We start from the raw sequence: 12,306 nt of genomic DNA on the forward strand, positions 1-12,306 counted from the left end.
CGCCCGAATCCACGCCGCGCCGCGCCGCGCCGCGCCGAGGCCAATCCGCAGCCGGGGCGGGGCGACGGCCGGCCCAGAGGCCCAAACCTCGCCGCAGAGCAGCCCACAGGCCCCGCCATCCCCAGAAGGTGGAGCCACCTCACAGAAACGTGGTTTGCGAGGCCCGGCGCCCGGCCTTAGCTCAGGCCAGTTCCCGAACGGTGAGTAATGATTAACAGTCCTACCAAGCAGTCGTAGTCCCGCCGGCCTGGACGGGACAAACTGGCTGGGCTCCCACCTGGCTCAGAACTCAGCGCCCAGCCTCCACCAAGCCTGGATGGCTCACACCAACTCTGATCTCGAGTCCCTTCCACCCCAGGTTGGGGTCCCGAAGTCCCAGAACAGGAACCAGCCTGGCAGACCTTCGCCCAACCCCCGCCCCCCAATATACTCCAGGCCCACGACCTCCTCAGTGCCTCTCTCCAGATGCCCTCTGCAGCCTGGCAAGGGTGGAATAGCGAAAAAGATGCATACAAGCCTGTTTTGTTTTTTCTTCCAAGTTTAATACACACTAGAACAAGCCACAAAAGAGTGCTGCTAGCCCAGAACTACACTCACCCCAAGCCAACCCCAGGAACCCCAAAACACAGAGATCAGGAACTGCGTCCACAGCTCCTGGGGAGACCGGAGGACTCTTGGGGAGGCCCAGGCACCCCTGGGCCCTTCTGTCACCTCCTGACCTCCCCATCTTCCCCTCAGCCTAGACTCAGTCGGCCTTTCCCTACCAGTCCCTTCTTAGACACAGGCCCCTCCCATTCCCTGGGTCCCAGGACTTCCTCCCTCCTCAAGGGACGGAGGGGCAGCAGGGGCAGGATGGTTCAGGGCCCTCAGGTCCCGCTGTCCAGACAAGCTGGGCTCTGACCCAGGGTGGAGAAACGTTGCAGAAGGGCTGCCAGGCCAGGTCAGGCCCCCACACACTCCACATAGTTGGCAGGGTACAGGCCAATCCTGCCACTCTGCAGCTGGCCCTGACACCAGCCCTGCTCATCCTCCTCGCTCATCTTCAGCAGCTCCTCCCCTGCGAGAAGGGGGATTGGTCACTGGCAATTGTCCTGGCCCAGCCCCATTCCTGCAATTGGGTCAAGGACTGAGGGGGAGGGGGTACTCGGAGAACCCAGCTAGAAGAGACCTGGCTCAGGCACAGGGAGGTCAAAGTCAGCCACTCCACCCCCAACCCTGAATGCAGCAGTCAGGCCCCAGCTGATGACTTTGAGAGGCAGATGAGGACTCCAAGCGGACACTCTTGACTCCTGGGGGCTGGACCCAGAGCAGCCTTAAGAGTCAGAGAACTGGCCCTTGATAAGTGGATGTCTGGTTTCCCTTTTCCACAATCCTGCTCAGGCTAGTAAAGGGGCAGGGGAAAGGGGTGGAGGGGCTGAAGTCTGGAAAGGATCAAGAAAGGAGTTCCAGGGCTTCCCTGGTGGCGCAGTGGTTGAGAGTCCGCCTGCCGATGCAGGGGACACGGGTTCGTGCCCCGGTCCGGGAAGATCCCACATGCCGCGGAGCGGCTGGGCCCGTGAGCCATGGCCGCGTCCGGAGCCAGCGCGTCCGGAGCCTGTGCTCCGCAACGGGAGAGGCCGCGACAGTGAGAGGCCCGCGTACCGCAAAAAAAACCAAAACCAAACAAACAAAAAAAGAAAGGAGTTCCAGGGTACCTGCTCGGAAGCTCAGCTCATCAGCTTCCTGGCCCGCGTAGTCATAGAGTGCCCGCACCCGGATCCCAGTAGCAACCTTCCGGAGGTTCTCCTCATCTGACCACTCCTCATCCTGCCCGCCGCTAGAGAGGGAAGGACAAAGGGGCAGCCTCAGGGCACAAGGAACATGAGCGAGAGAGCCTAGGACTCAGGGCCAAGGGCTTACCTCCTGGAGGAACCCAGGGAGAGGCAGGTGGGGAAAAGCTGCAAGATTCTAGCCTGACCTCTGCCATGAACGCCTGCAAGCTCAGGCACACTTCTGCCACACAGAGCTGACGTGAGCAGTAGATGAGAAGGAATGTGGGAAACGCCTGGCAAATCTAAACCACCATAAAAACTGGCATCATTACAACTCATAAGCATGTCCTAAGGTACCTGGCACCGATTTTCAACCCACTTCAGGTGTGACGGGAACGAAGGGAAGGAACAGAGGAAGGAGGGCAGAGCAGGGGGCGGAGCTGCTTCCTCCCCACAGCCCGAATCCTGGCTCTCACCCTGGGGACCCCAGGCACTGGGGTGGGGATGCAGCGCCATCTCTTGTGGGTACGATGCTGGTCAGAGTAACCTCGTCAGGGCTCCGGCCACCCTTCTCCTTCCGGCTGATTGTCCTCTGTGTGTCCAAGGACCACTCCTGTGGGGACAGTGTTCGGGGTCAGGCGGGGCTGCAGGCTCTGGTGGCCGCCAGGACCACCCAGACCGCCTTGACCTCCTTCGTCCCAAGCCCCAGCCTCCCTCCTGAGGTCCAGGCTGAGCCCAGTGGGAGCCCACCCCACCTCCCAGCCCCAGCCTGCCTGGAACACGTACCTCAAACTGGGGCCAGTTCATGGCCATGCCCGGCCCGTGGGTGCTGCGCCACCACCGCAGATCCTCGCTGTCGCTGGCTGCCTCGATGCCCTGATGCAGGTCTCGGTGGAGTTCGTGGAACCTGTGCCCCAGGCACAACCCTCAGGCTGGGAAGCCCTGGGCTTCTGCGCACCCCAATCTCATTCAGCCCAGCCAGAGCCCAGGGGAGATGGAGGAGACCCAGCATCACTCAGATCTGCAGGCCCACCCTGCAGGCCGTACCTCTCACTGCTGGAGAGGTCGAGGTGCTGGTGTAAGGTGAGCAGCATATCCTTGAAGAAGAGAAGCCGCTGGCGCTCAGCAGCCTGGCACGTCTCGAAGGCCTGCTCCATGTCCTCCATGTAGCGTGGGGTGTAACGATGCAGCTCCGCCAGTGTCTGCTCGTACTGGGTTTTCATCTGGGTGGGAGAGGAGGGGGTCTGGTGAGGACAAGACCTTGTATTGCTAGTATTTACTGAGCACCTCCTGTGGGCTAGACCGTGGGCTAGGCACCAGCGTCCCAAAACCTGGCTCCTGCCCTCGAAAAACCCCAGGAGCCTAACAAGGGAGGTGGCATTCAGGCACAGCAGCTTTAAGAGTCTGGTGGAGAGTGAGATGAGGTCAACCTAGGGGGAGCAGTGGGAGAAATCAGAAAAGGCTTCCCGGAGGAGGTGGAAACTGAGCAGCACCTCAGAGGACAGGGAGGATCTCGATGTGCAGAGCTGGAGGAAGGGCGCTCTGAAAGGGTAGACAATGTGAGAACTTGTCCCACGTGGGACACTGTGAAAGGCAAGGAGCTGGGAAGTTCTCCGCAACTGCGAAGATTATCCCAGTGCCCGAAACCACACCATTTCTCTCCTGAGTAAAGCATCATCTTTCTCAGGTTCCTCTCTTAACTGATAATCTGGAGAGAAGGTGGCAGGTGAGAATGAGAGCAATACAACTGCTGGGGACTGGAAAAGGCACTCAGGAAGCCCTGACCTAGGCCAGCCCAGTCCCTCAGCCAGTACCTTCTCAGACTCCTTGGAGCAGCGTTCCACCCGCTCCTGCAGCTTCCGCAGCTGCTCCTGGGAGACAGCGCTGTCTGCCTTCGCGTGGCTCTCCCGAGTCTGGGCTGTCTTCTCCTCCTTCCGGGCCGCGTGGTAGCTCTTCTTGGAGGCCTCGACCTGGCACACACACAGGGACCACTCTGGACCCTGCATGCCACGCTCTGGCCCCCTCTAGCCCCAGGCCGACCCAGGAAGGCGTGTGCCTCTGCTGCCCATCCCGCCCAGGCTCACCTCCTTCAGCCTCTTTAGCCAGGGTTTCTGGGCCTTGCGGAAGCCGTCCTCGGCAGCCCGGCTCTCGCGGAAGCCGCCCAGCATAGGCCGGTGGAAGGCCCCCCGCTGCCAGGCGCGCACCCGCTCGCTGTCCTGGCCCTGCAGCTTCTCCCGCACCTCCAGGTGCAGGGCGCTCAGCCGCTCGGCCGCAGTGAAGAAGGCATGCCAGGCCTTCTCCAGCGTGCCATACTGAGGGCCTGCAGGGAGGGAAGGGGCTTGGGCTGGGCCGGGGATGCCACTTGCAATGAGCCCACCCCCTCTCGTCGGGTGCTGCCCTGGGTGCCAGACATGGAGCAGAAATGCAAAGATGAACAACAAATAATGTCAGCTGCTGCTTACTGAATACCTAATCTGTACCTGGACATACGAGATCTCACTGGATCCTTGTCTCATCCACCATTGTGAAGACAGTGTCACAAACAACATGGAACAAGCAAAAAGGCAGCCCAGAGAAGTGAAAGTAATGGCCCAAAGCATTATAGCTACAATTGGAGCTGAAATTCAAGCCCAGGTCTGTGGTATAATCCACTATACTCTATTGCCTCAGAGGGTGGAACTAGTGTCCGTCCCCAAGGAAAGCAGCTTGTTTGGATGGAAAGATCTCAAGCTCCTGCGTCAGAAGGCCTGGGCTCAACCTTTAGTTCTTCTTAGCTGTGTGACTTCAGGCAAGTCACTTAGCCTCTCTGAAATGCCACATTCTCCTCTGGAAAATGGGTAGAAGAAGACCATCTCCATTATAGGGTTGTTAGAAATATCAAAATGACTCATGACGGTACTTTGGGAACTCTATCAGCACAGCTGTAAGAATAACCAGGAGGATCATCTCGCTTTAAAGGGAAGGCAGACATGGAAGCCTCGAACTTTTCCACGAGAGGTGCAAAAAGAAGCTGCCTTGCCTGGTCACCCCACCCTCGGCAGCCCTCTTCTCCCAGTGAGGCCCAAGCACAGGCTCACCCTTCTCCACGGAGCCCCTCCACTTGCGGGCCCATTCGGCCAGCTGCTGGGCATAGGCCTTCTCGATACGGGCGCGCTCCTGGAAGCAGCTGACCAGGTCCCCACACAGCCGATGCCCATCCTCCACCCGCTGCACCGTCCGCCTGTAGTTGCCGGCCTGGGGAGGATACGAGAAGGATGGTGTCACCAGGGAGGAGACCCCGGCAAGGGCCGGGGCTGACAGCTAGGCTCCTCCTTTGGACAGATGACTGGGCCCAGAGAGGGGTGAGCATTTCCGTGCCACCCCCAAACCTGGGACCCAGCTAGCTGCTCACCTCCCAGAAACTGCCCTCTAGGGCCTCCCCTCCATCTTCCTCTGGAGCCATGGTGTCCCCGCAGCACGGAATGGTGGCGGATTAGAGCTGTAGAGGGCAGAGGGGTAAGCAGGGAAGCCAGACACACACTTTTGGGGATAGGAAAAGACCCTCTCCTATCCCTGGCTTTTGCCCCCCACTGCCATCCCCACTACCCAAGGAACTGTTAAGAGCCAGGACTTAGCAGGCAGGGGTCTGGAAGTCCCCAGGAGGGCCCAGGGTGGGGGCAAAGATGGTCGTTGCAAAGCTCCTCTCACCCTGGTCTGCCCTCCCCACCACCTCACTCCATATACCTGGGGCCTAGAGCTCACTTCAGGGACCTGGGTGTCCACCTCTCAAAGCTGCCACTGTGATTCTGCCTTGGAGCTAACAAGAGCAAAGCAGGGGGTGAGGGTGGAGCTGACAGTGTCCAGGGCGGTGCCCAGCTCCCCCAATATAGCAACTGCTGTCAGAAGCGCCAGATTCCAACCAGGAGAATGCCAGTCGGGTCACATGGTCCAGCTGGGGATTACATGGCTGGCGGGGGTGGGTAGTGGGCAGAGAGCCTCTCACTGCCCCAACCGCAGATGAGACAAGAGGACGCCTGCCCAAGCCAGGGCTCTGTGGCCTCTCCTTGAACATGGCGACCCTTTACCAGACCAGGGCAGGTCAGAGGGTGCCCAGCCACACTGCAGTAGCTCCCCGTGCTGGGAAGAGCAGACTGGGAGCCAAGAGGCCTGAGTCTTATCTTGGCCATGAAGCTTGAACAAGTGCATTAGACTGTCCTCTCCTAAGGGGCTTCAGCTCCCTCCTAAGATGGAAATTCCGCCTCCTGGTCTGCTTCTGTGCCAGGGCTGGTACAAGACTCAAACCAGGCAATGAACAAGAAATGTGAGGGGCCCGACAGTCACGAGGGACACACATCCTGCTCCACAGCATCCACTATGAGGTCCCAAAGGGCTCCGTGGATAATGAGTAACTCAGCCCCACCCTCAAAAAGCCCAGAGTATGGGGAGGCGCGGGGTGTCAGACAGGTGATCAGCCAGTTATGACAGTGTGCTCCAGAACTGCGGAGGAGGACAGGGCAGATTCCAACCCCAGAGCCACCACCCCCAGGGGCTAGAGGACACAGTGGCATGCGGCCACTCCCCTCCTGTCTCTGGGCAGGGTCTCAGCTGTCCCCAGCATCAATTCAAGCCCCTAGAAGGAAATCACTTCCTCCTCTGAGCAAGCCCAAGGGACACCGCCAGACCCAGGAGGACAGTGTGCTTGTTGCTCCCAAAGCAGGGCTCTATCACAGTACTCCCCAAACTGATAAATCCCTCCCCATCCTTCAAAACTCAGAGTGAGGCACCTTCTCCAGCCCCCCGCCCATTCCTCCATCCCCATCTCCCACCCCTCTATATCCCATTGGGTTATGACTACAGGAGAGGATCTGTCCCCAGTCACTGGCAGAGACTTTCTGAGGGTCCAGTTTGTGTTTCTGCAGGCACTGGAGTGAGTGAGTAGCTGAATGAAAAAACAAATGACATCCACCTGAAGACCAGGAAACCCACTGGCTATAGCAGCGTTGAGAAAGCATGGCCTGAGTGGGCTTCCACCACTCAGCTAGCAGGAGGGAGAGCTCAGGCCTACAGTGGAGGTGCCTGGGCCCAGAGCAGCAGAGCAGCTGGCCTCACCAGGGTCCTCAGCACTTCCCCTGGCTTCCTCTTGAGTCTGTCCCACTTACCCAGAAAGGACTTGCCAACCAGATGGAGAGAAACCCAGCTGCGGCTGTAAATCCCAGGGCCTCAGAGCTGTCCCAGTCAGGCATCCAGGGGCCTGGGCCCCCTGCCTGCTCCAGCCTCTGTGCTCCCGGCTCCCGGGAGAGCTGCCCCCCACCCGTTCCCTCTCTCTGGCCCCAGAACAGAGCAAGCTGTGTGTGCAGGGCTGGCACTGCTCCCTTCGGCCTCCCAGAGCAAACACAAGCCCAAGCCCCAGGCACAGCCAGGCCCCACTGCCCCACGGGACCTAGCAGCAGGGGTGGGCCTTGTGCCTTGGCCCCTGCGGAGAAGGGCCAGCACCCTGTGCCTCCTGACCCCAGCAGAGACCCAGATTGGTGCCCAGAACACGCTCCGCCACAGGCAAGCGCTCAGAAAGCAGTTAATGAACCTTCCCAGCCCAGGGACCCAGCACCTACTGGGCTGGGACAAGTCCTCTGGGGCTTGGCAGGGTCTTCTCACAGCTTGCTAAGCCAAGGTAGGGAGTCTTGGAGTTCAAGGAAGAACCCACTCCCTTACCTGAGGCTGGTATGTACCCCCAACCAGACCAGCCCCCACCCTTTCCAGAAGCCGGGGGCATGTCCCTGGGAGGGAGCACTACTGCCCTGCCCATCCTCTGTCCTGAGGCACAGGCTTGGCCTCAGGACCTCTTCTCCCAGCCGCCCGTCCCGATCCGTCCGCATCCCGAGGATTTGAAGGCACAGAAGGGGCCGGTCGACTGGTCCAGAGAGGGGTACTTAGGCAAGAGCGACTGGAACCAGCAGTCAGAGAGGCCCGGGAGGCTGGGGGAGGGGGTGGCGCGGGGAAAGAAGAGGAGGCAGGGCCAGGGAGGGGCATAACAAAGGGGCGCTTTTGGAAACCCGACCTGCCGCCTGAGGTGCCTGCTCCCAGATGACGCGCGCCAAAGCCGGAGCGCTCACACCAAACCTCGGAGGCCAGGGGCTGCCGTCTCTAACCGCAACCCTTAAGGAGGGCTCCCTTCGACCTGGCCCCCTTGCGGGCCCGGCGCTGCACGACCCGGAGCCCATGGAGCCCACGCGGGGCGGCCGGGCCAGGCCTAGCCATGGAGACTCTAGCTAGGACTTCTTGGGCAAACTTGTTGAACTTGGTCTCGGCGGGGGTGGGGCCAGCCGGTCATTGCTGAGGGGAGGGGGCGCACCCTGCCTTGGCCGGCGCCGCCTCGAACTCCAGATGGTTGCCCGGGGCTGCGGCCCCAGGAATTGGGGATCTTTGCTAAGGGCGAGGGGTCGCTGGGGAGTAAGGCCCCTACTGGGGTCCCAGGGCGGATTGGGGCCTTTTAGGGGCCCCAGGAGATGGTGTGGCCCGCCAGCCCCGACGCCTCCCTCTCCCCGGCAGGTCCCCGCCGGGTGCGCGGCGCCGCAGATAATACACCCCTTCGGCTCGGCGGCAGCTCTTGCTGTCCTCCCGCAGAGCGCGGTGGCCGGGGGCTCCCGGGAAGGGAGTCACTGCCATTACAAACTTCAGGAGCCGGAGGAGGAGAGGGCGTGCTCGAGCCGCGGCTCCCGCCGCCGCCTCCCCGCCCCGCCCGGGCAGCACTCACCGCGTCCTCCCTGGGCGCCTCGGCGGGTGGGGGTCCGGCCACGCTCCGGCCCAAGTCCTGCCGCTCCCGGGCCGGGGCCGCCGCCTCCCGGTGCGCGCCGGGCCCTCCCCCGGGAAGCCCAGCCCCCGGCCCCGCCCTCTCCTCGCTGCTGCGGCCGCAACCCCACCGGCCAGCGGCCGGGGCAGGGGCTGCCGGCATAGCAGCGACCGGCGCTTCCCGGGGCGCGGGCCGTGGGGTCTCGGCTCCCGCCTGAGAAGCGCCAGGGCCGACTCCCCAGGGTGGCGCCGCGCGGCTATAGGGAGTCAGATTTCGGCTTTGCCCCTCCCCGGCCTCCGCAGAGCCTGGGAGACCGGTGGAAACGCGAAGGGATCGGGCCTGGACTGGCTCCCTTTGGAGGGAGGCCTGGGGGCTACCCTGCCTTACTCTTTTTGCTGAGCACACCTTTCTTAACTCCCACGAGACTCACAACCATCCCCTTGTAAGCATTAGGACTCCCATTGTATAGATGCAAAAACTGAGGCTCAGTGACCTTTAGTAGCTTGCACAAGATCTGTAGTCGGGCAGGGTCGGGACTCCAAAGCCGTGCCCTTTCCTTGCACAGCCCTCCTTGCCAATCCGAGGGCCCATTCTGAGGACTGGGCAGACAAGTAGTGGAGGTGGGGCAGAACGGCACGAGCTCCTCCCGTTCCGTGTTCTTATTCCCAGATTTTGTACCACGATTCATTCTTAAATCCCTTCGCCCCTCCACCCCCTTTGTTAGTAGATCTTTGCAGATCGCCACGATGCCACTCCCCCGCCCCTTAATAAATCCCTCTTCCTCACCCCCATGCCCTCCACCCCGGGATTTTTCGGAGCCTGTCCATCGGTTATTTATATCCACTGGAGCGGTCCAAGAATGTTCTGAGGCTGACCTAATCGCCACCTGCTCGGTCTTCCCGCCCCTCCCTCTCCCTCCTGGGCCCGGTGACCGGGCGGCCTTGCCCTCCGCCTGGCAGGCAGGAGGGAGCGCAGGTCTGCGCGGTCCGACGCCGGGGGCACTCAGAGGGTCTAGACCGCGCACATGGCTGGCGGTTGCGAACCCCGCCGCGCGCTCCGAGGAGTGCGCCCCCAGGGGACCGCGCGGCGCTCTGGGAAGCCAAGAGCCACGCTGTTCTCTTTCCAGCACGTACTCTTCGCCCTCACTCCCCGCAAGCCCATCCCACCCCCACTCCCCGAGGAGTGTGAGTACGTGTGTACGGATTTGTAAACGGCGACTTTAAAAATAGCAAATCTATGTAGTTTCTAAATCCGGGAGGAATCACGGATGCGTTCTTTGTGCAGATAAATCCGCTCGTAAAATGGAAAGGGGCCCTGAAGAGAATGGCGGGTAATTTCAGGTGGTAATTTTAGCCGCTGAGGGCGGACTCGCTCCGCAGTCCTTGTGGGAGGGTGAAACCGCCTGTGGGGCACCCGAGACAAGCCGCGTTTGGCCAATCGTACCTGAGTAGTGGATGCTTGCCTTGGCGCTCTCAGGGTGCAGCTTCTGAAACAAGTTTCAACACCCACTCTCTGTTGGGGCTTGGACAAGTCCCTTTTCTGCATATCTCTGTTTCTACCTCTATGAAACATGACAGGTGACTGGGCTGACCTCCCAAACGGGCATGTGCCCCAGCCAATTAATGATTATAAAACGACTGCAAATGAGAGGAGCTGAGGTAATATCTAATGACAGCCATGCTGTTTTGTATTTTTCAAGATCAGTTAACATCCCACCAAGTGCCTGGGGCCTTTAGGCACCTGGTGAGAAAGTGTGAAAACACAAGAATGAAATTAATTACAGGAGCCACCTATTAAAACCCTATTAAAAATAAAGACTGCAAGCCAGGCTTTGGGATCTAGGAAGCCAGGCCACAGAGAGACAAAAAAAAAAAAAAAAAAAAAACAGGGCTATTCATCAGACCACAAGGAGAAGGGAATGCGGAGTGGTAAACATCTGGCTTCCCTTGGGTTCAAATCTGGAGGCAGAGAGCACAAATGTTGCCGCTGATCTTAATTGCCCCTAAGGTACTGTAGGGAGAGAAAAAAAAAACAACACAAAAGCAAACCCGAGCATACTGAGCTGTTTCAAGGGTGAAAGGACACAGAGCTGACCTTGGAAAACCAACCCCATGCTAGTGCTGCCCCAGTGCTCAGATTGCTGTGCTCGGCGGCCAGAGCCCCTACACACACACATGGCTCCATCAGTGAGGTACCCAACTTGAACAGAGTTCAAGATGAGATGCTCAAGGTCAGAGGACTGGATAGACAGAAACCCAGAGGTAGCTTGGCCCGGGGCACCAGGTGGCAGGTTGGTCCAAAGCCCAAGTTCACAACATTCACAGACTCACTCATCTTGAGTTTCTGGAATGTCCTAACCACTGTACCTTCATGTGTTTATTTATTCATTCATTCATCCAGTTAAGAAAACATTAAAATTTTTGCTTTATGCTAAGCCCTATGCTGGATGTTGAATACAAAGATAAATAAGGCAGAGTCCTAAGGGTATGACAATGATACAATATGGACAGGAAGTACTATGGGAAAACAGAAGCAGAAGAGACCGCTTTTCACCAGGTGATGACACTTGACTGGTCTTGATAAGCAGGAGTTAGTCATGTGGAGAGGCATTCTAGGCGGGAGCACCTGGGTGTGCCAAGCCCCAGAGGTGTTAGCATATGACTTGGTGACCCAGCAATTCCACTTTTCAGTATCTACCATAGACAAACATGTACAAGTCCAGAAAAGTGTACAAGGATGTTTGCATATAGTATTGTTTGCAGTAAGGGAAAAACTGGAAACAAATGTCCATCAAGAGGGCAATGGTTGAGGGACTTCCTGGGTAGCACAGTGGTTAAGAATCCGCCTGCCAGTGCAGGGGACACAGGTTCAATCCCTGGTCCAGGAAGATCCCACATGCCTCGGAGCAACTGAAGCCCGTGCGCCACAACTACTGAGCCTGCACTCTAGAGCCCGCGAGCCGCAGCCACTGAAGCCTGTGCACCTAGAGCCCGTGCTCCACAGTAAGAGAAGCCACTGCAATGAGAAGCCCGCGCACCCCAACTAAGAGTAGCCCCCGCTCGCCGCAACTAGAGAAAGCCCGCGTGAAACAACGAAGACCCAACACAGCCAAAAGTAAATAAATTAAATAAAATAAATAAATTTATATTTTTTAAAAAAAGAAGGCAATGGTTGAATAACCTAAAGTCCATTCATGCTCTTGGATTACTCTGCAATAACTAAAGCACAGGGGAGGTAGAGATGTTCTTATATGAAAACCTCCAAGACACTGTTGAAGAAAAAGCAGCACACTCAAAATATTCAGAGACTCTACACCAGCCTGATTTTGGTGATTCTCTCTAGAGAGAATTGGTGAGGGAGGGTTTTGTAATGTTTGAAAATTAACAATGAGAATGACTTATGTGTAAAATATATCATTAAAATAAAGAGTTTTGTTTTAGGAGATGGTGATGGGTCTTATTGTCTGAAACGGTGCTGTCCAAATAGAATTTTCTGCATTAATGAAAACGTTCTATAGCTGTGCTATCCAATATGGTAGCCACTAGCCACGTGTGGCTATTGAGCACTTGAAATGTGGCTAGTGTGATTGAGGAACTGAATTTGATTAATTATTTTATTTATTTATTTATTTATTTTGGCTGCACCGGGTCTTACTTGCGACACGCGGAAACTTCGTTGTGGCATACATGATCTTTAGTTGTAGCATGCGGACTTCTTAGTTGCGGCACGTGGACTCTTAGCTGCAGCATGCATGTGGGATCTAGTTCCCCGACCAGGAATCGAACCTGG

The 12,306-nt window shown here is 58.1% G+C and overlaps 1 protein-coding gene across 3 annotated transcripts; it reads right to left on the reverse strand.

Annotated features, from left to right (window-relative positions):
- Nucleotides 1-272: 272 nt before the first annotated feature.
- Nucleotides 273-8,605, reverse strand: PACSIN3 (protein kinase C and casein kinase substrate in neurons 3). Of its 3 annotated transcripts, XM_081241486.1 has the most exons (11): nt 8,482-8,605; nt 5,475-5,547; nt 5,143-5,229; nt 4,829-4,985; nt 3,836-4,071; nt 3,566-3,721; nt 2,799-2,974; nt 2,538-2,658; nt 2,228-2,364; nt 1,695-1,816; nt 274-1,057 (listed from the first exon to the last, which is right to left on the reverse strand). In XM_081241486.1, the coding sequence occupies exons 3-11, from the start codon at nt 5,191-5,193 to the stop codon at nt 942-944; spliced, it is 1,272 nt and encodes a 423-aa protein (XP_081097612.1). In that variant the 5' UTR covers nt 5,194-5,229; nt 5,475-5,547; nt 8,482-8,605; the 3' UTR covers nt 274-941. The 3 variants fall into 3 exon arrangements, with proteins under 3 accessions (XP_081097613.1, XP_081097612.1, XP_081097611.1); XM_081241487.1 differs by lacking the exons at nt 5,475-5,547; nt 8,482-8,605 and adding an exon at nt 7,786-8,307 and having other exon boundaries at nt 273-1,057; XM_081241485.1 differs by lacking the exon at nt 5,475-5,547 and having other exon boundaries at nt 275-1,057.
- Between the last annotated feature and the right edge of the window lie 3,701 nt (nt 8,606-12,306).

The sequence above is a fragment of the Mesoplodon bidens genome (genome assembly GCF_964165515.1).
Source record: "Mesoplodon bidens genome assembly, chromosome: 7".
Taxonomy (NCBI): Eukaryota; Metazoa; Chordata; class Mammalia; order Artiodactyla; family Ziphiidae; genus Mesoplodon; species Mesoplodon bidens.

Coding starts and splice junctions, on each gene's coding strand:
- PACSIN3 (XM_081241487.1), bottom strand. CDS start 5,193: ATGGCTCCAGAGGAAGATGGAGGGGAGGCCCTAGAGGGCAGTTTCTGG. Junction 3,722..3,835: donor GGCTAAAGAGGCTGAAGGAG/GTGAGCCTGGGC, acceptor TGTGTGTGCCAG/GTCGAGGCCTCCAAGAAGAG. Junction 1,058..1,694: donor TGAGCTGAGCTTCCGAGCAG/GTACCCTGGAAC, acceptor CCCTTCTCGCAG/GGGAGGAGCTGCTGAAGATG.